Source organism: Psammomys obesus, unplaced genomic scaffold, assembly GCF_907164565.1.
Source record: "Psammomys obesus unplaced genomic scaffold, mPsaObe1.curated_primary_1811, whole genome shotgun sequence".
NCBI lineage: Eukaryota > Metazoa > Chordata > Mammalia > Rodentia > Muridae > Psammomys > Psammomys obesus.
Window position 1 is genome coordinate 5332314 of NW_026585987.1, and position 24779 is coordinate 5357092.

Here is a 24779-nt window from a genome sequence, read left to right on the forward strand (position 1 = left end):
CCTAAGGCAGGCACTTTCGTATAATCCTACCCTAGTGGCTGTCTCATATTTCCTTCCACGCTGCTTTTTGACTCCAAAGGACAGCCTTTACCACTCATTCCTGCCACCATAGTGTTCTTCCTAAGTGCACAGGGTTCAGCAACAATAGACTGAGCTCCCAGAACAGGGGCTAAGATAGAGGTTTTCCTTCTCAGGGCTGGAGAGCTGGGTCACTGGTTAGGAGCACTTGTTCTTGCACAGGACCTAGGTTTGATTCCTGGGACTGGCAGTACAACTCACAACTGTCTGTAACTCCCCTTCTAGGGTATCAGACGTCCTCTTCTGGATTCTGCAGGCACCGGGCATGCGTGTGGTGCACAAATGCACATGTTGGCAAGCACTTATACACATTAGCTATAAAAAAAGGATTTTACCTCTCAAGGTTTCGCTAAGGTATTTTGAGGATAGAGGCAAAAGGTAACAAGTATGCAGTGGTATGAATGAGGTGTCCCTCATCAGTCTCAGGCATCCAAATATTTGGGGAGGATTAGAAAATGTGTTTTTGCCAGAAAAAGTGTGTTCCTGTGGGTGAGCTTTGAGATCTCAAAGAACGCACACCATTGTATGTGTTTTCTGTTTGTGGTTCAAGAGGTGAGTGCTCAGCTGCTGCTCCTACCGCCTTCTACCTTCACTCAACATGGATAACCAACTCCCTGAAGCTGTAATCCCCAAATAAGCTCCTTCTTTTAGAGTTGCTTTGGTCATGTTTTATTACAATAGAAGAGTAACTAAGATAAAATTAGTACCAGGAAGTAGAACACAGTATATACCAAGACCAAATTCTTATCACAAAGGAGATTTATATGCCCCAGAGGGACAAAAGGCAGGGAGCAAGAGACAAAAACCGGAGATGGAGGGAGAAGGGGAAGGGAAGAACGGAGAGGAGGAAAGGATATTTGCCCCTGAGGGACAAAGGACTGCCTCTGGGTAGAGAGGAGACAGACATAGCCCATAGGAAAATGACAGTTTATAAGGTAAAAGGGGAAACCCTATGTTGGGATCAGGGAAGCTTTGATTGGGCATGTTCATTAGGTATAGCCAAAAGAGGGCTTTTGATTGCTGGATTTTAATACTTTGATAGCTGGACCTTGGTGGTCATCCTCAGGAGGAGGAAGTAGCCAAATAAAGGAATAGACCCTGGTGGCTAGCTTTAGTGATGTGATCTAATGTTGTTTGTTTGTGTTTTTTTTTTTTGGGGGGGGTGGATAAAAGGCAAAACCTGTCAGCCACATTTGCCATGCTCGGGTCTGCTAGTGCCCTTCACTGTATAACAGATTTGACTGACCATGCTAGTTTTTTGGAGGAATGTGAAAGAATGTGGGATGTTGGCCTAGAAAGGCAGCTGAACACTAAGCAGAGCTTAACAAGCTCTGTGAGGAGCTTGGAAGTCAGCAGTCCTCAGATATGAGTGTGGAGATTCACATCAAGGGGTTCCAGAGACGAGCAGTGTTAGCCACTGGGCTGGAGACTATTCTTGTGAGACTTTGGCTGCTTTCTGCCTGAGAACTTGCCCAGGGCTAAGTTCAAAAGCAATGAAACTAATTTCTTTGGCAGAAATCAGAGGATATTTCAAGACAGCTTTATATTAACTCTGCTAAGTGGTTATTAGTAACACTTGTATACAGGTTTACAACGGAGAAGAGGAAATGTGCAAAAGAAATAAAAATACACAGTTTGGAGAGGAAAAGGAAACTACTGAGCTGGATGTTACAGCCAAAGCTTGTTGCATGAGAGAGGCTGCAACTGTTAGATTAACACTGTTAAGAAGAGGCCAAGCAGGCCTAGTGGGAAGGCTGCTGCCTCAGGGCAAGACCCCACCCAGCTGACCTTTCGATTTGTACAAGGAAAAGGCCTAAGGAACTTTCTCCCTCTAGAAAACAACAACAACAATAAGCTACTGCAAATGTGATTCAAGGGGCCAGGGTTTTTTAAATTGGTATTCTCATTTGGCACAGTCATCCAGAAACCCTGGCTTTAGAGTCCCGAGTATGCAAGAGTAAAGGAGTCCTGGAAATCTTCCTCCGCAGGCAGTTTTCTATTGCTGTGATTAGACCCTGTCACTGAGGCAACTTACAGAAGTGTTTATGTGGAATGTAGAGCTTACAAAGTACCATCATCACAATGGGAAAATGGGAGCAGGCAGGCATGGTGCTGAAGCAGCAACTGAGAGCTCACATCTCAATCCACAAACAGGTAGAGAATTCTGGTAGAGAATGCTGGGAATCTCAAAGCTTGCCCCAGTGTCCTGTTTCCTTCAGCAAGGCCATGCCCCCTAAGCCCTCCCAAATAGTATCATCAACAAAGGAACCAAGTAGTAAAGTGCAGGAGAACACATGGACGCCTCATTCAAACCACCACATGATACAAGCATAATCTGGGTAGGAGGCATTTTTAATCACCTTAGATGATTTAAATGGTCAGTCCAATTAGTCAAGCACCAATCAGGACACTCCACAGGGATAATCCCATCTTTTAAACCAGGCTTCCCAACTCATGTTATACAATGACAAGTTACAGGTGGGGTGAGAAAGCCTGTGGAGGCCAGGGAAGTTTTTTCTTAGTCATGTACACACACACACACACACACACACACACACACACACAAGTTCATGCGTACAAGTTAAGTTAATTTTGTCTTCTGGTAAATCTCATTAAATTGCCCTCTAGGGAAATATGTGTTAAAGCAGAACACCATCTTGCTGAAAAATTATGCTGTAAATGGAAGATATAATCAGTAACGGTGAGTTATGACAAGAATGGATTTGGAAACTAGGAACCACCAATGAAAATACTGCTTTAAAGCTGTTCGCAGATTTGGATTAATTAAGCAGTCATCCTACCTATATTATAACAGTTGGGTGACAGCAGCAGGGAAATTACTACACGTTGGTGGCCAGCTTAGTGTGCGTAACAGGACCTTGTCCCAGAACATAAACAAGTTGGGATAAGTATATGAAATGAAGAATTTTAAAGATGGCAGTGTGTAATTGTTGCCCGGATCTCTGGCTGACCTCCTCCTCCTGGATGGCTAGCAGTGCCTTCTAGGACTGAAGCTACCCTTGGTACAGGGGTCAGAGAGATCCTGGGAAACTCAGTGACTCTGGTAGAGAGAAGAGCGGGGAGGGTGGGGTTGAGCACACAGTCAATGACCTTCAATCACTCACAAGAAAGAAGGCATCTGGAGCAAGTGGTTCTCACGCTGAGCAGCAGCCAAGCAGTTCAAGGGTCAAGGCTATTGTGATCACTAGCGAGTGCCTGTCCTTCACACATCCCCCTTTTAGCCCTGGGTACCGTCTTACAAAGTGCCAACATCCCTCAAAAGCCAGCGTCTCTGTCTGGCATGTAACCTCCACAAATCCCTAAGTGCCGGCATTTATCTTGTTTCCTTATCAAACTGCCAGAGTTAACACTCAACTGAGGGACTGTTTGTGGAGACACTAGACAAAGCATCTTCCCTCTTGTTATACATTTATCATAGTTCATTTATCGCTCCCTTTTCAGCTTTCCCCAGATATAGCTTTTCTGATGGTCTCACTTAATCTTGGAATAAGCATCAAAGAAATAACTCAGAAAGAAACCCAGAAGTTCTGAGATTAATACACATCACCTGCTCTTCTTTCTAGGCACGTGTTATGTTCAAATCGTGGGTTTCTCCCTTCCCCCTTCCCAGCCCTGTAGGCTTTCTTAGATTTAGAATAAGTCACCTTCCATTGATGTGTCCACACTCCTGCCGCCTTCTCCAGGAGAACCCATCCTAGAAATATTAGTACCGGCTATATTTAATAACAGTTCTGGACTTTTTAAAAGTCAGCAGTCATATTTATATTCATTACTTTTCTTATTTCTGTGATGAAATACAAGGGTTGGAAGGAACAAGGAATGGAAGCTTTCATTGCCTCGGTTTGTCATGGTGGGAATTGAGCTGCAGGGTGGACTCTGGATCCGTCAGTGGCAGGGGGAGCAGCAGAGACTCCCTTACCTCATCACAGACTGGAAAATCAGAGAACCCAGACAGGAACAAGGAAATAATAACTGATTTCTACCAGCCAGGCCCTACCTTTCCTAAAAGGCTCCACGACCTTCAAACTAGTGATCCAGCACTTTAAATAAGAGCCTGAGGTAGAACACTCTACGATCAAACACCACACTATCTTTGTATTCTTCCCTTCCTTTGTTCCCGTCATGAAGCAGCAGAAGTTCCATTTCTCAGTCTCCTCTGTGGATTCCTGCTGGAAGCGTGACCACTGGTGGCATTAAGCTGGTCCATAGACTCGAGGACAGCAGGGCTGAGGTGCTGACCCAGCGGGTACTGCTTGCCATGCAAGAGTGAACACCAAACTTCGAGTTGCCAGAGCTCATTTAAAAGCTGGGCATGGTGACACACACCTCTGTAATCTTAGCTCCTATAGGGAGGATAGGAGGAAGAGGCAGGAAGTTGGAGGGCCAACCAGCCTAGCATATGCAGTCATAAACAACAGAGACCCTTAAACAAGGTCGACTGCAAAGACCAACACACACACACACACACACACACACACACCATTTCTTGTGGTAGGATTGTCCAATTGGCCTAGCCTCATTTGAGCTCTGAGACCTGTAATTTGGTTGTTGAAATAAACAAGTGCCATAAAACAGTTAGGTTGTATTTGAGTCAGTGTTTTAGAACTGAAGTAGAGTTGTGTGACCCGATGAATAGACTAAGGCTAATGGATTTGAGCGACTTATGGATGACTCTAAACCTGCAGGTCTCATTTTAGTTTTTCAGACTTTATGAGCTGCTCTTTTGTTTGCTTTCTTGTAGCAGCTTGTGCCAAAGCCTTTAAGGTGAAATGCCTGAGAAAAGATAGGGTTGGGACCAAAACCAAGTGTGGTTCATGCTCTTTTTGATATTCTACTGACCCTAAAAATTGAAGGTACATCAGAATCATCTATGAGCCTGCTGGGTAAGAGCCTGAGTAGTTGCTTTACTGCCTGGCTCGCTGCTGCTGCTGCTGCTGGGACACCACTGCACGCCTGCATTAGGAAGCAAACTAGCTCTCATCCCAAGGACACAGTTCTTCTCTCAAGAGCCTGCTCACAACCAGATAATAATTTACAATTATATCAGTTCATTGTTGTACCTAGACTTGAAAAAAAGTGAAAAAAATAAAAATTTCATGTTATCTTTAAGAGGGAAGGTAGGAAGGAGGGAGGGAGAGAGAGAGAGAGAGAGAGAGAGGACTGTTGTGTGCTGGGACAGTTGAAGGAAGCAAGACAGCTTCTGTTCTGTCAGTGTGCGGTCTGGTGGGACAGATGGGCAGCAGGCAAAGGTCGCTTCAGACTATTGTCAGGTACGCTGAAGAAAGTGAAAAGGGCAGGCACCACTCTGACTAAGCTTGGAAGAGGCAGCACAGAGCTGGTTGCTCAACTTTTTTGGAGTAATGGCTCTCCTGGAAGAGCAAGGCAAGATTCTGAGATGGGACGGTATCCAGCAAGGAGCTGGCGGGCTAGAGCCCAGTGAGTTCTGAGAGTGGCAGCAGGTGAAGCTGAGGAGGAGGAGCCAGGACACCTCACACACAGCTTTCTACTCTACAACCAGGACTTTAGATTAAATTACAGTAAAAAAAAAAAAAAAAAGTATATGTGTGTGTGTGTGTGTGTGTGTGTGTGCGCGCGTGCGTGCTTAACTTTTCTGGGTTTCCCTAAGATAATTTAATTTTTTTCTCTCTCCACAATGACATCTTCTAAAAGGCATACAATGAAAATGGAAGCAAGTTTAGGTGGTTGGGGATGAGGTGCCTCTCTATTGCAAAACTGAGATTCTTGGCTCTCAGTAACTGTGAGAAGCTGGTCTCCATCATGACCTAGTCCTGAGCCTCTTGCTGACCACAGGGAAGTGGGAGAAAACTTACCTCAGCATTAGGGCAGAGAGCCAGATGTGGTGGCATAAGCCTGCAACCCCAGCATTCAGAAAACTAAGACAAAAGGATTGTTATGAATTCAAGACCAGCCCATGTTGTATGGCTGGACCCTGTCTCAACCAAAAAAGCATTAGGGCAATGAATTCACATTCTGGTCTTCTATGTATTCCTTAGCTTCTTTGAACCCCAGTATCTTTGTGAAACAAAGATGTTCAAAGTCCTATTTCTACAACTGGTAATATTTAAATTCTGGATTGTGACTAGTACTGGTAGGTTTTGGGGAATGCTTATTTCTGTTTGCGTGTCAGCTGCCTGGTTAATTTGTAGCTTCATATGTTGTTTCCATAGTCAGGAGAGATGTTGAACTCTCATAGTAGTTCACCTGTGTGACTACCAAGAGCCCATGTGGCAAAAGACAAAAGAGTTTGGTTTGAGGAAGATTTTCTGTAAATGAGAATGCCTAAAAAGTCTGTCTTCTGAAAGTAGCCCCGAGAGTGTCTTTCCTATACTCGTCACCTGGCAATCAGAAACCAGGAGATTTATGTTTACTCTTTCTTTAGAAACTGGAACTTGCCAAACTGAAACTCCTCATGGGCTTTGAATAGCAGCTCAAGTCTCCTTCTATTGAAGAGCCTTGGGAAATATCCCACCCTGCTCCTGAGGCATTTGTTTCAGGAAAGTTTGTACAACTCATAACTCACTGTGTGGTTTTGTAGAAAGGAAACCTCCATTGCTGGCTCTTTGCTTCAGTGCTGGGATTGCTGGGTTGCGTTCCAGCATCCCTAAACTGTCTCAGGGAGAGGCCTGTTTGCTTTTGGCCAATGCTTCCAGTTTTTGGTTTAATGTTTCTGATGTTTTGTTTTGTTTTAAGGGTAGCTCAACCATTGAGTTAGAATCCACGGTATAGAATTTCGGTAGATAATCTGCTATTGTTGGTGGTGGTGTCATACTGTTGCTTTAAACTAAAATTTAGCCATCACCATGTAGCAACAAAATGGCTGCCAGTGTGGTACCTAGACCTCTAACTGCTCCCCAGGCCACACTCTCCTCCTCTCCTTCTCCCACTATCCTATTCTCAGGCTGCCAGGAGCTGCTGCTTGAGGCTAGGGGTATTACCAATGTATTGACTTTCTCTTAACGGGATAGGAGTCAGAGAAGAGGGGGATGGGAAGTGAGGAAGGGAAAGTGTAACAGCAGTGGGTACTGAAAGCTTGGATGGTCCAAGTGTCAAAAGCAGAAGCATCCCAAGTAGCAATAAGCACGACAGGATGACAGCAGCTTTCTGTAAATCACGCCGCTGCTTGTTTGTGTCCTCTGGTTACATCTCTGTTGAGAGCTGGGCTGAGCCTTATAAGCAGGGCTCAGCAGGCCCTGTTAAAATTAAACATGATGCCATAGGGCTTCCTTTTTTGTGGAACATAGATGTGAAATAGGTATTAAGGCTAAGAGAGTAGTTTTTAAAGAATATTGAAACAATGGGCATCATGACAGAACATAATGGTGTGGGGTTTTGAATTTGTCCTTCATTTAGGACAATGGTTTTTTTGTTGTTTTTAACTTTGGGTGTATAGGAACTCCACTGACGATCTAGCACAGGCAGCTTATAACTCAGTAGCATCTGGGGTCTAGGTAGGGCTTGAGGGCTTGTGTTACCTTCCTTCCTCCTTCCCTTCCTTCCTTCCTTCCTTCAAGAATTTATTTATTTACATGAGTGTCTGAATGTATGTCTGGGCACCACATATGTGCAGTATTCATGGAAACCAGAAGAGGGCATCAGATCCCCTGGGACCAAGGTTCAGATGGTTGTGAACTGTCAGGTGAGTGTTGAGAACTGAATCTGGATCCTCTATAAGAACAGACAGCGCTCTTAACTGCTGAGCCATCTGTCCAGCCCCCACTGACCAGCGCCTGGTTGGTGAACCACTCTGTGAGTAAGCAAGACTAAGGTTACTTCAGCTCTGTCAAAGGCTGAGAAGCCCCTCTATGTAACCCTGGGCAGGGACCAGTACCTTTGTCCCAGGACCTTGCATTAGAGGAGTAGACACAAGATTCTTAAAATTTCCTGACTTCACTGAATTCTTGACCTACCTAAATAAAACTATAAGTAAACAGAGTCTTTCTCTAACTACGTAGACTCCTGAATGACAGTTTTAGTTTTTAGGCGATAAGTAAGCAGCTTAGGTAGGGAAGGAACCAAGGGTGAGTCCTTAATTTGTTTTGCATTCACTCTGTTATATTCATTTTAGGAGGAAGTTCAGCTGATAATCAGCTGACCTATTTCAAAGGGCTCATCGGAGAAAACCGAAACATGGAGCGGTAAATTCGTTCCCTGCAGCTTACAGCCGCTTATAGATCTAGCTCCCAGGGGATGGGGGTGGGGGAATAGAACCCATGCCCTCTTGTGGACCATGTGGTCACCCCATACACATGGTGTGTACACACACACATTGATAGAAACAAGGTTTTGCCTCTGGAAATTTTATGTTATAATAAAAATTCTCTCGTTTAAATAAAAAAAAAAAAAATTGGCAGCCCAGAAATCTCGGCTAGATGCAGAACACCCCTGCATTGCTGTCAGAGATGTGTAATGAGGCAGAAGGTTGAGAACACTTGCAGGTGCCTAAGCAGCCTAAGAGAGGGACGTGCATCTGACTGAGTGACCCCACCACTGTGTAAACCTGCCAGCCCTGAGAGCACATACCCGCACAAGTACTCTTCACGTATGTTTTGGTAGTAGCACTACTTTAAAAGTAGAAACAACCCACGTATACTTCAAGTGATAAGTGGAAAAAAAAAAAAAGAACAACACTACATTCATGAAGTTGCACAGTAGTGAAGTTCTGATAACACATAACTGTGCCTTGAAAACACAGCTCTTCATGAAGTCAGAGCTGGTGACCCACACACTGAATGCTCCCATCTCTAAAACATGCTCCCAGGGGGGCAAGTTAGTAGGAGATGGGAAGCAGATTGGTGGGTTTTCTTTTTCTCTTTTGAACTGGCAGGACAGAGGAATGAGTGCCACTTAAGATGGATGGGGATTTTCTTTTTTAAGCCATTGTAGAAAATGTGGAATTACAGAGTGATTGTTAATGGCTCCGGCATAGAGCCTTATGTGTTAGCATTTGGTCCTCAGTGAGCGGTGCTGGGGTTGGGGGCGGGGGAAGAAGCTTTAGGAGCCTAGCCGGAAGAAGTAAGTCACTGGGCACATGCATTTGAAGGGTCTACCTCATCTGAGTCCCTTCTCTCACTTTCTGACCACCATGGTGGTAGCTCTCTGCCACACTATGCCATCCCCACCATGGTGAACTGAAGCCATGAGCAAAATAAATCTTTCCAAGGTCAGAGATTTTTGTCATAGGGACAATAAGTCTGACTCTCACTGTGAGATTGTTTGCCTACCTTTGTGACGATGCTACAAACAACCGAACTGTACATCTTATAAATGTTCATTTATATTCTGTGGATCGTACCTCAGTAAAGTGTGAAAATGTGCTCATTTTATTTCTTCACTCTTTAATAGAATCATGCTTCAACATTAAACATTGATATAAAGGCTTTGCACAGGGCTTTTCAACCTAGGAACAACACATTTTGAGATAGGAGCTATCTGTCTCGTGTTCTTAGTAGTTAGCTCTGACTTCTACACATTAGCTGGGGTCCCATTCCTCCCCTTTCCCCATCAGTAATCAAAACCATCTTTGAGTATAGCTAAATTCTCAAACCTGTGCACGTGTGCATGGAAGTGTGTGTGTGAGTGTGTTGTGGTTTGTGTTGTACAAAATGTTCCCTCAGACTGGCTAACTTTTAGAGTTCAGACTAAGAGCTGAGTTTCATAATAAAGGAATTTATTTTAGTCACTGTTTCTCAGTGCTCAGAACAGTATTTGACAGAGATGCCGTTTCTATATGGCAGTATGTGTGTGAATAAATGGATTTAGCTGTACTGGCAACAGTACTTAAAAAGCACACAAGTATAATAGTATCAAAAGCATCTCATACCTGAGGTAGCACATATTCTAACACCCCATGAACACTGTCACAGAGCGTGTTTAGGGGGGAGTTTGTGTGTAGGTTTTATGTAATTTACTGCATTGGTCTCCGCTCATCCTTACCTGCAGTATTCTATAACATAGGCTGGTAGGGATGCCAACTGTTAGGTGGCGACCCGGGGCACCCTCCATCCCTAATCCTGCAGTAACTGTAGGTGCCTGCCTGCTCTCTAGGCAGGAGCTGGTCCCTGCCCACCAGCCCCCTAGACTGTCGCCTCCGAACGTGTTCACACTTACCACTCTGCATAGGAGAGGAAACGTGCTCCCGTCAGCTATGAATCAAAGCTTTGTCACCAGGGAGTCTTGCTTTTCTACCCAGAGAAATCCACTGTTCCCCACTTGGGTGTCAGTTCTGCTTCTGCTCACATTAGAGGCTAAATGTCAAGGTCTTGCTGCTGCCAAGTGCTGCTCTGGGGATTATCACTTCTCAGAAAGGTGCCAGAACTTAAGCAGCTTGAGTGTGGGCCTTAGACCAGGCTGCTGTTGGGTGGGTCTCAGAGGCTGTGAACGTCTACAACTGTGTTCCCAAGTTTCCAGTCCCTGGAAATGCACACAGCCTTTATCTCCTGCCCCTGCCCCTCCTTCGGTTTTAGAGCAGTGTTGCCAGATCTAAATTATGTCCCTTCTGAGCACCGAATTTCTCTGGTTAAGCAACATGTCACGTAGTCTGCTCTGTCTTGTGTGGGCGAGGCTATAATAACTGATGGCATTTGTGGGGGAATGTTTATTACACATTGTACGTCAGTGCCTTTACGTATAAATTCTTTTATTTCTGACAGACCATGTTACCAGTGAGTACATTAAGACACAGAGAATTCTTGCCCAGGATCACACTAATGGGGAGCAAGATGCATAGGACCTCCTTACCACTGCTCTCTTATGATGCTTTCTCAGCTCATGTCCCTTTCTACCTTCCCCTAAGCTTTCATAACATTAGAAGCTTTAGTTTTTGAAAGTCATGGGCATTAGGAATAAAGATGAGGATTCCTGAGGTTAAAGCTTTAACATAACTAGATGTCCAAGTTAAGTAGACAAAAGCAGTAGAGTTAGTGCAGTGTTCCTGCCTTGCTCTTCTGTCCTGTGGTATTTGCCCTACCTTTGATTAATAGCCCATAATAATGCTGGGGAATGTACCCTATCAAAACCAAACCCACAGTAGGAAATATGCATTTTAACATTGGCTTTAGTACATGGAATGTGCTAGACTTCTCACTTAAGTGATTTTTTTTTTTTTTAACTTTTGGAGAAATGTAATCTAAGCACTTGAAACTAATCTCTACTTTGGCATGAATATATTGGAAAACTTTTATTGAATCACCATATTCTGTGTAATTATAGTTATATATGCTTCTCATAAAGCACTTTAGCTAAAATGTCAGTGTTTTAATAACCCAAGTAATGTGGCAATGGAAACTATTTTTTCTTTTCTGGAACTGGCTTAATTCTGTTTGTAAAATTATCTCCAGTTACATCTATTTTCTTTCTGAAAATGACATAAATTCATCCTTTTTATGTTTGAAAAAAATCCATATGTATCACATTTGTTTATTCATCCTCTTTCACAGGACGCTTAGTTGGCTTTTTAGCTTAGCTGTTGTAAATATTGCTGCAGTAAACATTATCTCTGTGATGTCTTGACTTGGCGTCTGTAGGGAGCCGATGGGGTCCTGAGTGAATGTGTGGCATTGGCACAAGCATGGCCGTGTCAAGGATTTTAGGGCCTCACACCCTGGAGAATAACAAGGCCATCCTTCCCTTGATCCCAAGTACAGATGCTGAGAATGGGTCACCATTAGCTGAAACCAGTAAGTATAGAAAGTACCAGCTTCAACTTTCTCCTCCCAGATGACTTCGGCCTGAGACTGCTCTCTGCAGTGAGTACCCCACCCCCATGTAAACTCATCCACCTCTTCATTCTGCTGGATATAATAACAGTGCTGAGTTTCCATCAGAGCTCATGGCCCACTCAGTCCCAGCTTTACACCTGTCCGATACCCCTGTCAGGTTGATCAGGTTGTGACAGGTGACCTTTGACAGGTGACTCTGCCCTAGCAGTGGTGGGACTGTATTTAGATACTTGAATGGAAAAGGCAGAAAAGGGACCTTTTGGGGAGAGGCAGAGCCATGGCCTTGACAGCACTGGTTGGTATGGCTGGAGACAAGCTCTGCGTGGCAATGAGGAAGCAGAGTCAAGCTGCCTAAATGTGACCCTCCCTGGGAGCACCACTAGGGTAAATGGAGCAGGGCAACAGATGGGGAGCTTGTAAGCCCCTTGAGTTTGGACGGAAATGACAACAATCTGGGATTAGCTTTGGGGAGAGATCAATTTTATCTGGGGTGAACAAGGGTTATATAGAACTTTGGGGAGGGAGTAGGGATATCCAGGGTGGGCAAAGGTCATTGATTGAATTGCTAAGATACTGAGATGCCTCATTTATATGAGCAAGCATTCCAGGAACACAGGTGCTTGCTGAATAGGTTCTTATTGTGAGACTGGGAATTGGACCTGTAATTTTCCTAACTCTATGACATTCCTCAGATAGAGGGTGTGGGGGCCCAGATACCCTGGGGAAGAGAAGAATAAGCCTTGCCAACAGAGTGAGTCCTCCATTCTACAGAGGCCCCGGGGCTTTCTGATACTGGTAGACCACAACCTCAGCAGCAGGGTTTCCCGACACCTGAACTTTTTTTTCTTGTCTCCTCCATCTCTGAAAACACCTATCATTGGTCAAACTTAACCATAAGTCAGAGTCCCTGTGGCTTATTGGAAGTAGTCCATTATAGTTCTCCACTGTACCACAGACTCAAGGGTAAGAGCTCAGGGCAGACCTAGAGTGACAGTATGCTCAGATTGCATACTGTAAAGTAGGTTCACATACTGCCTTTGGCTTGTTCAGCTCTGCTACAGATTTCCCAAGTCACATGCTCTTTGAATGGGACTGAAGATGCCAAGGGGAGGTCCTTCTCTCTCTGGCTAAATGAGTTGGAAACTTCTGGCAAAGGCTCTTTCTTTCTTGTCGGGTGGCATGTCTATATGTACCTAGTCTAACTTAGCTTCTGTGTGGCTGTAGGATACAAAAACTACCCAGAAATGTGTCTTCCTGGGATACACCACGAAAGGATGAAGTACTTATTTTTGTTGTTGTTGTTGTTGTTTTAATCACAGGGACTAAGAATTACTTTCCTTAACTAAAAAGCATGATTATACATGTGCAGTATTAAATTGCAAACATGAGTATTTGTAGTGAGCTCCTTGTAGTGAGCTGTTTCTAATTATTTGTACTTTTGGTATTCTATTAAGAGCAGTAAATAGTGACACTTCCTGTAAAATATGGAATTTTTATTTTCTGTAAGAATTTTTTTAATGGAAAATGGTGAATTATTATTATTATTCTATTATTCTCTTTTTATATGACTACATAAATATTTGTGTAAAGAACTTCTTTACAGGCTTAATAAGAAGTAAAATATTAACTGGAAAATATATTTCAGATAATACATATATTTGATAATATATGTCAAAAATTCATTAAAATATATAAGTGATAAATTATATTTGAGTTATAGTGTATTATTTTTTAATTTATTTTATTAAAATAAATTAAATTTTGTTTATTTTATTAATTACAGTTTATTCACTTTGTATCCCAGCAGTATCCCCCTCCCTTGTCTTCTCCCTCCCCCTTCTCCTCACATGCCCCTCCCCAAGTCCACTGATAGGGGGGGTCCTCCTCCCCTTCCCTCTCACCCTAGTCTATCAGGTCTCATCAGGAGTGGCTGCATTGTCATCTTCTGTGGCCTGGTAAGGCTGCTCCCCCTCAGGGGGAGGTGATCATAAAGCAGGCCAATAAGTTTATGTCAGAGACGGTCCCTGTTCCCATTATTAGGGTACCCACTTGGAGACTGAGTGCCATGGGCTACATCTGTGCAGGGGTTCTAGGTTATCTCCATGCATGATCCTTGTTTGGAGTATCAGTCTCAGAAAAGACCCTTGGGCCCAGATTTTTTGGTTCTGTTGCTCTCCTTGTGGAGCACTTGTCCTCCCTTCTTTCATAAGAAGCATCTCCCCCTTCTTTCATAAGATTCCCTGCACTCTGCCCATAATTTGGTGATGCGTCTCATTATCTGCTTTTATACAATGCTGGGTAGAGTCTTTCAGAGGTCCTCTATAGCAGGCTCCTGTCCTGTTTCCTGTTTTCTCCTTCTTCCAATGTCTATCCCGTTTGCCTTTCTGAATGAGGCTTGATCATCTTACCCAGGGTCCTCTTCCTTGCTTAGCTTCTTTATTAGGTGTACAGAATGTTTATCCAATATTATATGTCTAATATCCACTTATAGGTGAGTGTATACCATGTGTGTCTTTCTGCTTCTGGGATATTTCACTCAGAATGATCTTTTCTAGTTCCCACCTTTTGCCTGCAAATTTCATGATTTCCTTGTTTTTAATTGCTGAGTAGTATTCCATTGTGTAAATATACCACAATTTCTGTATCCAGTCCTCCGCTGAGAGACGTCTGGGTTGTTTCCAGATTCTGGCTATTAAGAATAAAACTGCTATGAACATTGAGCAAATGTCTTTATTGAATAATGCCCAGGAGTGGTGTAGCTGGATCTTGAGGTAGCACTATTTCTAATTGTCTGAGAATACGCCAGATTGATTTCCAAAGTGGTTGTATAAGTTTACATTCCCACAAGCAATGGAGGAGGATTCCCCTTTCTCCATATACTCTTCAGTACGTGTTGTTACTTGAGTTTTTGATCTTGGCCATTCTTATGGGTGTAAGATGAAAAATCACTGTTATTCTCTTTTAATAGCAAGATACAAGCATTCTGCAAGAAAATAGTTGGAACGTCCCTAAAATACAGGGGAAAAAAATCACCTTGACTAAATTCTAAATCAAAGCCAGCTGGGAACAGTAGAACACAGCGAAATCACACTTACCCGCCAAGTGTGTGTGAACGTGTGTGTACCACAAGCACTGTTCCCAGTATAGATGTGTTTAGACAGGCTGGCACACCCTGAGCAGTGCTGAGCAGCCGACGGAGTGTGGCACTGCCTTTTGGGGGCAAGCTTTATATCACCAATGTTATCTCAGTGAAATACAGCCACCGCTGCGCACATCAGTCACCGCATTTCCAAACCAGTAAAGTTTTACTAAGATGCAAATAACTTAGAAAGTGAATTCTGATGGTAAAGAAACGTTACACATATCAAAACAATGTGGTTGGGACTGGGTAGGCCTTGGTCAGTTGTTCTTTACAGAAGAGGGAATTTAGGCTCAAGAGAAGCTGAGTGGACTTCCCCAGACACAAATAATTAGCAGTTGTTTTCTAGCTGCTGATTTATGGTCAGACCTGAAGTACCCTCCTTTGGCGATCTGTCCAGTCACTCTACTTAGCTGTAGAGACAGTCTGCCAGCACACAGCCTGGATTCAAGTAGCAGATCTTGGGTCTGCCAGTGGACTGTGGCTCCAGCCCTGATGGCAGAGCAAACTGTGCAAGTAAACACTATGTAGGTATCATTCAGAGGTAGTCCTGCATAGGAAGCATCCCAAGGCACTCCTCTCAAACAGAGCTGAGGCAGAGGAGGGAGGGCTTGTCTGCCTGCCCCTTTCCATAAGAGCGGGACTGAGAGGGAGACAGGCCACCACTGCACGTTGGAGAGCCTGTCTGGTCCCGAATGCCCAGTGAAATCGTTCATTGCTTCTTTCAGTGCGTGCTGTCAAGGAGCACTGATTTCTGGAGCCCAGTTGGGGACTTTGGTGCTGTTTGCACCTGTTACTCCTGTTGGCCAACTGCAAATACAATAAATATTACCTTAAAATGCTGTTATGAGGGGGTCTTAAGAAATAGCTTAGAGGTGAAGAGCACTGGCTGTTCTTCCAAAGGTCCTGAGTTCAATTCTCAGCAACCACATTTTGGCTCATAACCATCTATAATGAGATCTGGTGCCCTCTTCTGGCATGCAGGCGTATATGCAGGCAGAATACTGTATAAAGAATAAATCTTTTTTTTTTTTTAAAAAAGCTGTTATGAAAATTAACAGATGATATATAAAAGTGGATAAGATATTGGACATATACTGAAGACTCAACCAAGTTTCTCTGTGGCTTTCTTACTCATCTGGAAATAGCGGCAGACTTGGCTTGTCCAAGAACTGACCACTGTGCGACTTAGTAGAGTATTTTATGTAAGAAAAATGCTTTTGCTGTAAGCAATGGATAGGGGGAAAGATGATGACTTGTTACTTAGAAACTCAACCTGGGGTAGAGAAAGAGACAAATATGTGGTGAATATCACTTTTTAAAGAGCCTTGTCTTTGGGCTGAAAGGCTGAGAATCGAGTTCCTGCTCCATCACTTAATAAAATATGATGGCGATTGACTGGAGCTGGGTAGGTCAGTGGTAATATGACATTCTGGATTCAAGCCCCAGCACTTAGAAAAAGTGTAAATGAAAAAAATGAGGAAATGGCCAGACCACAGTGAATCTCTGGTCTTCACTATGAGGTGGAGAACCACGCCTGCTTGGGTCTCGGAGGGTTGTCATGGAGCTCTGGTAAGGAAACATGTACCTGGAGAGGTGAAGCCTTGCTGGAGATGAGCGCTGAGGCGATGGGCTGCTAAGGAGGTATGTTGTCTTCTCTTCTTGCAGTTTCCATCTTGCTGCTGCGAAAGGACACGTGGAATGTCTCAAGGTCATGGTTACCCATGGTGTGGATGTGACTGCCCAAGATACTTCCGGTATGTGGTACTCAACCTCTTAATCAACAAGCCAGTGTGAGGATAAGTATCACGGAGGTGCTACATGTTCATTGTGGAAAATTCAGCATCTGCAGACAAGCCAGAAGTGGGGGGGGGGGGGGAATCCGTGGTGAAGCTCTGCCATTGTTTTATTGTTTGTTCTTCCGGGTATTTTCATTTTCTGTGTGTCTGGTCAGCTGGAGACTGTATGTTTCTTTTGCTCCAGTATGGTACTTTATATTGTTTTCTAGGACTATATGTGTAGATCAACCAATATCTCCTAATTCTTGATTTTATGTAAACTGGATAAATGTGGTAGGTTACTGGTAACATATTTCAGAGCCAGCTTAGACAGAGGATGACTTTCATCTTGACCCTTGCTGTACTGCAGTGCCTTCAGAATCATCTGGGAACTGGGAGAGGTGAAGGAAGAAAGGGAAAGAAAGAAGAATGAAAATCGTACACCGAGGAGGAAAGAGAAGGGAGTGGAGGGGAGAATGAGAATGTAATGTTTAGTGTTGTCAGCTCGACAGAATTTAGAACTGATGGCCTGGAAGATTGGTCCTGGGCATATCTATGGTGTGTGTGTGTGGGGGGGGGGTATCACTGATGATGTTGAGGTGGAAAACCAACAGATGGGAGATCTTGGACTGAATAAGGATGAGCTGAGTGCTGGCATATATGCATCCATTACTAGCTTCTGTGGATATAGTACAGCCAGCTACCTCAGGCTCTTGCTACTTCCTTCTTGTGGGGGTCTGTAACCTGGAACTGAGCCAAATGAACTTTTCTCTTGTAACCTGCTTTTGTCGGGTTATTTTTATCACGTTAACATGGGATGTTTCCAAACCTTTGGCAGAGTACAGGGAATCATAGGAAAGAAGGGGAGTTAGTATGACGTGGAAAGGATAGGAGCTCCATAAGGACCAAATTTACCTGGGCACAGGGGTCTTTTCTGAGACTGACATTCCACCAAGGACCATGTATGGATATAACCTAGAACCTCTGCTCAGATGTAGCCCGTGGTAGCTCAGTAACCAATATTGGTTTCCCATAGTAAGGGGAACAGGGACTATCTCTGACAGGAACTCAGTGACTGGCTCTTTGACCTCCCCACCCCCCAAGGGAGGAGCAGCCCTGCTTGGCCACAGAGGAGGACTTTGCAGTCAGTCCTGATGATACCTGATAAAACAGGGTCAGATGAAAGGGAAGAAGGTCCTCCCCAAGCAGTGGACTTGGAAAGGGGCAGGGAAGAGATAAGAGAGGGAGGGTGGGATTGGGAGGGAATGAGGGAGGGAATACAGCTGGGATACAGAGTTAATAAAATGTAACTAATAATAAATAAAATATTTTTTAAAAATTGACATTAGATGTCCTCATGGAGGTGAGAATATCTGAATCCACCCCTATCCCTCTCATGCATAAAAATAAAAACAAATTTATTTAAAAAAAAAAAAGAAAAGAAAACATGGGGGTGTTTCCTAAAAGCTTCCTGGGTAATACTATTGTGAAGCCAGCGTGGGCAAACAAGGAGCAAGGTACATGAAAGGGAAAGCAGGATAGCCTTGTCTTCACAGCACTGCCCTTCAGCAAGTAGGCCCTGGGGTTGGGGGCCTAGGATGTGTTCTCTGTTGGCCACATGGAAAGTTCAAGCTAATGACTTCATTTGTCTCTTGCACTTGACAATCTTAGGCTTCTAAAAGGATTACAATAAATTTTACTGGGCTATAAAACGGGTATAACTGCAGAGTCTTCATCTGGGATTATCATTAAGCTATACTGAATTCCTTCCTCTCCCTTTTCTAAGTTGCTAGAACAGCCATTTTGGGGATCAGCCAGGTATTAAAGGCTATTGTTACCCACAAGATGATTGGAAACCTAATGTTTCAGAATGGCCTTCAAAGTCTGTGACGTTTGACTTTAAAAAAAAAAAAAAGTAATTTGCTAGTTGGGAATCTTTATACTTTGAGAATAGTTGTGTTTGTTTTCTGGAGAAGCCAAGAATGAGATACTGGTCAACTCAGGCAATTGTAACAAACTGATAAAACTACTTTTGGGGAAAATGAGGAAAAAAATAAAAGTACCCATGATCTGAACAGTTTCATAGAAAATTCCAAGGAGGGGCAGTGTTAGTAGAATAAATGGATTCCTTAAGGGAGTGCTTTGCGGGGGGGGGGGGATATTAATTCATACAAATGACATCTTTAATTTCAAGGCCCAGCTATTTTGTTTTTAAAGTACACTGTCATTACTTTTAAAGTTATCCCATTCATATATAAGCAAATATGAGTGGCTAACATACCTCCAGTAATGTCAGCAAGGGCACTTGCTCTCTGAGAAAACTGCAGTGTCAAAGAAGTAGGCTGTCCTGGGGTTCTAGCTCACTGCTTCTTTTGTTAGGAAATAGGTTAGCTGGGAATCTAGTTATTCCGTCATATCCAAACATAACCCTTTGTGTCTCCTTAAAGAGAGAAATGATCTCCTTTGATATATGCTTGTGATAGGAAAGTATGGGGGGGGGGAAGAATGCAAAGAAAATAATGGCATCTACTCCTACTAGAAAGAAAAAAATATATATATTATGTTTCTTAAAAAACAAACAAAAAACCCCAAAAAACATGTTTTTTATTTAGCTCAAATTGCATTATAGAATTCTGTCCTGCCTTTTGGGGTATGTGTTTGTGTGTATGTGTACATTCATGCTCATGTGTTTGCAGGTACACTTGTGGGTGTGGAAATGAGAGGCCACCCTATGATGTCATTCACTGTGTTTTTTGTGAGAGGGTCTCTCCTTGGCCTGGAGCCTGTTGAGGGAGCTATGCTGGCTGACCAGCAAGCCCCAGGCTCATCCTAAATCAGTCCATCCCTGCCTCTCCAGTTTGGGGAATTATAGGCACACACCAGCATGCTCACCTTTTTATTTATTTATTTATTTATTTATTTATTTATTTTAGATATTTGATGAATTTATTTGATGAAAAGAACTAATGACTGCCACAGAAAACAATCACAATTAGACCTGCTTTTTTAAATAGCCAGTTCTCAGGGCATTATTTCAAACTTGGACTTGTAATAGTTCTCTAATTGGTCCCTCTGCCATCCTTTTTCTCTTTACATCACCACATGAATATATTAGTCTTCTTAAGACATAGCCCAGAGTATGCAATTTCTGCTTAAAACTCTTCAATGCCACCTCATTGCCCACCAAATTAAGTAAACTGTATTTAGCATGATGACGTGGAAAGAATGTTGTCAACATATCTGTATGCTCACCTTTTTAAATGTGGGTTCTGAGAGATGGAACTCAGGTCTTCATGTTTCCAAGGTAAGCATATTAAAAACAGTTAACACCAAGCCATTACCTTTTATTTAGTATCCCGCCCAAATCATTTTCCCAACTAAGCTCTTAAAGAATCTAAGCATTTTAAAAAAATGATCATATGTCTCTAACTGGACTGCTGAGAGTCAGGTCAGCAATGCACCCTGAACATCCCAGCTGCACACCACCTTCTTGCGGACTGAAATAGCGTGAAGGGGCACTGGAGTCGGTGCTTGGACCATCTTTGAGTCTCTGAGGTGCTGGCCAAAGGGAACTGACTGAAATTGGTGACTCTGAGTGCTCTATGGCCCAGGATGTTGTACAAATTTTTCACGGAGTCTCACAGCCTTCACTCACTTCCTGTCATCTGACAGCACCCCATTGAGGCCAGCATCATGCTCCTGAGGCTTCACTGTTTTATCTGGTCTTGGTGAGGTACCGGCTTCTCCAGTGATTCCATGACACTGGCAATGAGAGCGAGCATGGCAACAAATGAAGGGAATGTCTGCATGGAGAAAAGCATATTGGGTGTCTGTCATTATCTGGACCATGTTGCTCACATTTTCCCACCACAACAATGAGGATAAACTGATGGCTTCTACTGCCCCTGCCTGTGTCTCTCCAGTGACCTGGGCTCTGGTGCTCACTCTCACTGTCCCTCTCAAGAAAATGAGGGAAAGAAACAAGTCACTGTGCCTGAGTGGGTTGTCTTCAGTACCAAATGGCTTTTATAGTTAGAGGTCGGTTAAAAAAACTCAGCTTTGACAAACTGTTTTAGCAAACCCACCTTAAGTGTTGCACAGTGAGATGCAGTAGCCTTCACTATGAAAATCTCCTGAGAACTGCCATTAAAATCTGTTACTGAGGGGGGATACAAGGTGACAGCAACCAGCGCACACTGTGTCTGGGGGGAAGAGGATCTGAGTTTCCGAAATTGGTGAGTGGAAGAGCAGCTGAACCCAAAACAACGACATCATGGCTTCCAGGGAGAAAGGGGACAAACCCTGAACTGACAGCAATAGGATACAGGTAATCACGGACTTCTGGGGCCTCAGTTCCCATGCACTTCCCCTTTAGTGGGCAGAGGCACCGCAGACAGCAACAGAGGCAGCAGAGACAGCCCGCAGTGGACACAGCACTTAGCACAGAGCACAGTGCTAGCTGCTCCGAGCACAGAACTCCCTGCTTGAGATTTGAGACAGAGAACACCCAATCCCCTGGCATTTCCCCACGACGGGCCTCCCTGCTCAATCCTTGGTGGAGGCTGAGGCTGCAGAGGCGGCCCACAGTGTCCACCACAGAGCACAAAGTACAGTCCCTAGTGCCCACAGCTCCTAGCACAGAGTGCAGTGCCTGCAGCTCCACCAGGCCAACCAGGCCTGTGGCTCTCCAGGGCCTTACAGAAGGCATCTGTGCCGTAGGCCTCCTAGTTCTGCCACAGTGGCTAGACTCCCAGTGGACTGCAACATCAGGCCCCAAGTTCTGCAGCAACATAGAGATTCTTGGGACAGCATTATCAACATTGAAGCCCCTGCTCTGCAGGTCTACCAGTGAAATCAAGGGAAAGAATTCCTAGAACCCAGACAGATCTGAATATCAGAACGACAGTATGACAGGACTATAGACCACTGAAATATTCAGGAAATCAGCGCAAGCACATTGCACCCACAAATTGCACCCGCTAAAAGCGCTAGCATCCACACACCCCTGCACCTGCTCCCCCCACATTCCAAGCATCTACACTCTCTAGCACTCTCTCCTTTAAGACACACTTTCACGCACACTTCCACGCTTGCTCCCCCACAATTGCAACTTTGTGCCAGTAGCTTTTCCTACCTTAGGTACAGCTGAAACACCAACACAGACTCTCAAACCAGTGGGCCTCTCTCATCTTCCTGAAGAATACTGCAGACACCAGAGAAAGACGGACCCAGTCTGAAGTACAGACTCCAGGAACAGTGAAGGTTACAGATAAGTAGATGGCCAGAGGTCAGCATAAGAACACACCCAACAAAAATCAGGCTCTACCAGCAATCCCCAAAATCAATGGATATTTAATTCATCAGAAACACAGGAATATAACTTTAAAGGTATGCTTATCCAGTTATTAGAGGTACATAAAGAGGAAATGAACAAATCTCTCAGAGAAATATCCACACAAGTAGAGGCAAATAAAGTGGAAACAAATAAAGCTCTCAGAGAAATAGCCACACAAGTGGAGGGAAATAAGGAGGAAATGAACAAAACTCTCAAAGAAATACAGACAAATACACCTGCACAAGTAGAGGCACAATTGTGGCCTATAGAGAGGAAAGGAACAAAAAAATAGAAGCCATCATAGACAAGAATCAACATTCAAACAGATGAAGGAAGTGGAGCAAGGTGTGAAAACAGAATTAGAATCAATAAGGAAAACACAGAGAAAACCCTGGAGCTGGAGTACTTAGGAAAAAGATCAGGAACCACAAAGGTAAGCACTACCAATAGAATACAAGAGATGGAAGAGAAAATCTCAGGTGCTAAACATAAACTAGCTGAAATTGATACTTCTTTCAAAGAAAAAGTAAAATTGGAAAAGTCACAAATGCAAAACATCCAAGAAATCAAGGACCCCATGAAAAGATGAAATCTAAGAAAATAGGAATAGATGAAAAGATTTTAGGCTCCAAGGTCCAGAAAATAAGAAAATCATAGAAGAAAATTTTCCCAACTTAAAGATATGTCCATAAACATACAAGAAGCCAACAGAACACCAAATAGACTAGACCAGAAAAGAAACTCTTCACATCACATCATAGTCAAAACACTAAACCTACAGAACAAGGAAAAAATATTAAAGGTGGCAAGGGGAAAAGGCTAAGTAACATATAAAAGTAGACCTATCAGAATCACACCAGACTTCTCAACAGAAACTATGAAAGCCAGAAGGGCCTCGGCAGATGCCAAGCAGACCTTAAGGGACCACAGATGCCAATGGGGACTACTATACCCAGCAAAGCTTTCAATCAACATAGATGAAGAAAGCAAAATATTCCATGACAAAACTAAATTTAAACAATATCTACACAGCAACCCAGCCCTACAGAAAATACTAGAAGGAAAACTCCAATCCAATGAAAACATCAACACCCAAGAAAACATAGGATACAGATAACTTTCGTAACAAAAATTAAAAGAAAACAAGCAGTGAATCACAGTAACACCACCAACTCTACAATAAAAGGAACTAACATTCATTGGTCACTATTATCTATCAACATCAATGGACTCAACTCTCCAATAAAAAGACACAGACTAACAGAATGGTTGCAGAAACAGAATCCAACATTCTCCTGCATCCAAGAAACACATCTCTGCAACAATGATAAACACTACCTCAGAGTAAAGGGCTGGAAAAATGTTTTTCAAGCAAACAGACCCAGAAAACAAGCAGGGATAGCTATCCTATGATATCTAATAAAATAGACTTTCAACCAAAATTAATCAAAACAGATGAGAAAGGGCACTTCATTCTCATCAAAGGAAAATCCACCAGGAGGACATCACAATTCTGAACATCTATGCCCCAAATACAAGAGTGCCTACAATTGTAAATGAAACATAGTTAAAGCTTAAATCGCACATCAATTCCAACATCAATAGTGGGAGACTTCAACACTCCACTCTCACCAGGGACAGATCATCTAGACAAGCTAAATAGGGAAATAGAGGTCCTAAATCAAATGGACCTAATAGATGTCTACAGAACTTTTCACCCAAACTCAAAAGAGTATACCTTCTTTTTAGCACCTCATGGAACTATCTCCAAAATAGAACAAATAGTTGTTCACAAAGCAAGCCTCAGCAGATACACAGAGATTGAAATAATCTCTTGTATTCTATCTGCCCACCATGGGACCTAAAGCTGGACCTCAGCAACAACAGAAATAGCAAAAAGCCTACACGCACATGGAAACTAAACAACTCCCTACTCAATGACAGCTAGGATAGGGAAGAAATAAAGAAAGAAATTAAAGACTTTTTAGAATTCAATAAAAAATAAGGAACAATATACCCAAACTTGTGGGGCACAATGAACGCAGTGCTAAGAGGAGAATTCAGAGAACTAAGTGCTTTCAAAAAGAAATTTGAAACATCTCATATGAGCAACTTAATGGCCCACCTGAAAGTCCTAGATAAAAAAAGAAGCAGACACACCCAAGAAGAGTAGGTGGCTGGAAATAATCAAACTCAGGGCTGAAATCAATAAATTTGAATCAAATAAAACTGTTCAAAGAATCAATGAAACCAAGAGCTGGTTCTTTGAGAAAAATCAACAAGACAAACAAACCCTTAGGCAAACTAACTAAAAGGCAGAGAGGAACTATCCAAATCAGAAAAATCAGAAATGAAAAGGGGGACATAACTACAGACACTGAGGAAATCCAAACAATCATTAGGTCTTACTACAAAAGCCTATATGCCACAAAATTTGAAAATCTAAATGAAATGGAAAATTTTCTTGATAGATTCCATTTACCAAAATTAAATCAAGATCAGGTAGAAAGATTGAATAGTCCTATATCCACCAAGGAAAAAGAAGCAGTCATCAAAAGTCTCCCTCCCAAAAAAAGCCTAGGGCCAGATGACTTCAGCACAGAATTCTACCAGACCTTCAAAGAAGTGCTAACTCCAATTTTCATCAAACTATGCCACAAAATAGAAACAGAAGGAACATTACCAAACTC

The 24779-nt window shown here is 43.1% G+C and overlaps 1 protein-coding gene across 3 annotated transcripts in view; it reads left to right on the plus strand.

Annotated features, from left to right (window-relative positions):
- The window catches only part of Rai14 (retinoic acid induced 14), a 147579-nt gene that overhangs the window by 88033 nt on the left and 34767 nt on the right, over positions 1–24779 (plus strand). For all 3 annotated transcript variants that reach the window (XM_055601023.1, XM_055601025.1, XM_055601024.1), the window contains exon 4: positions 16645–16733. In XM_055601023.1, the coding sequence (XP_055456998.1) occupies positions 16645–16733 (89 nt within the window). The remainder of the gene's footprint in view (positions 1–16644; positions 16734–24779) is intronic.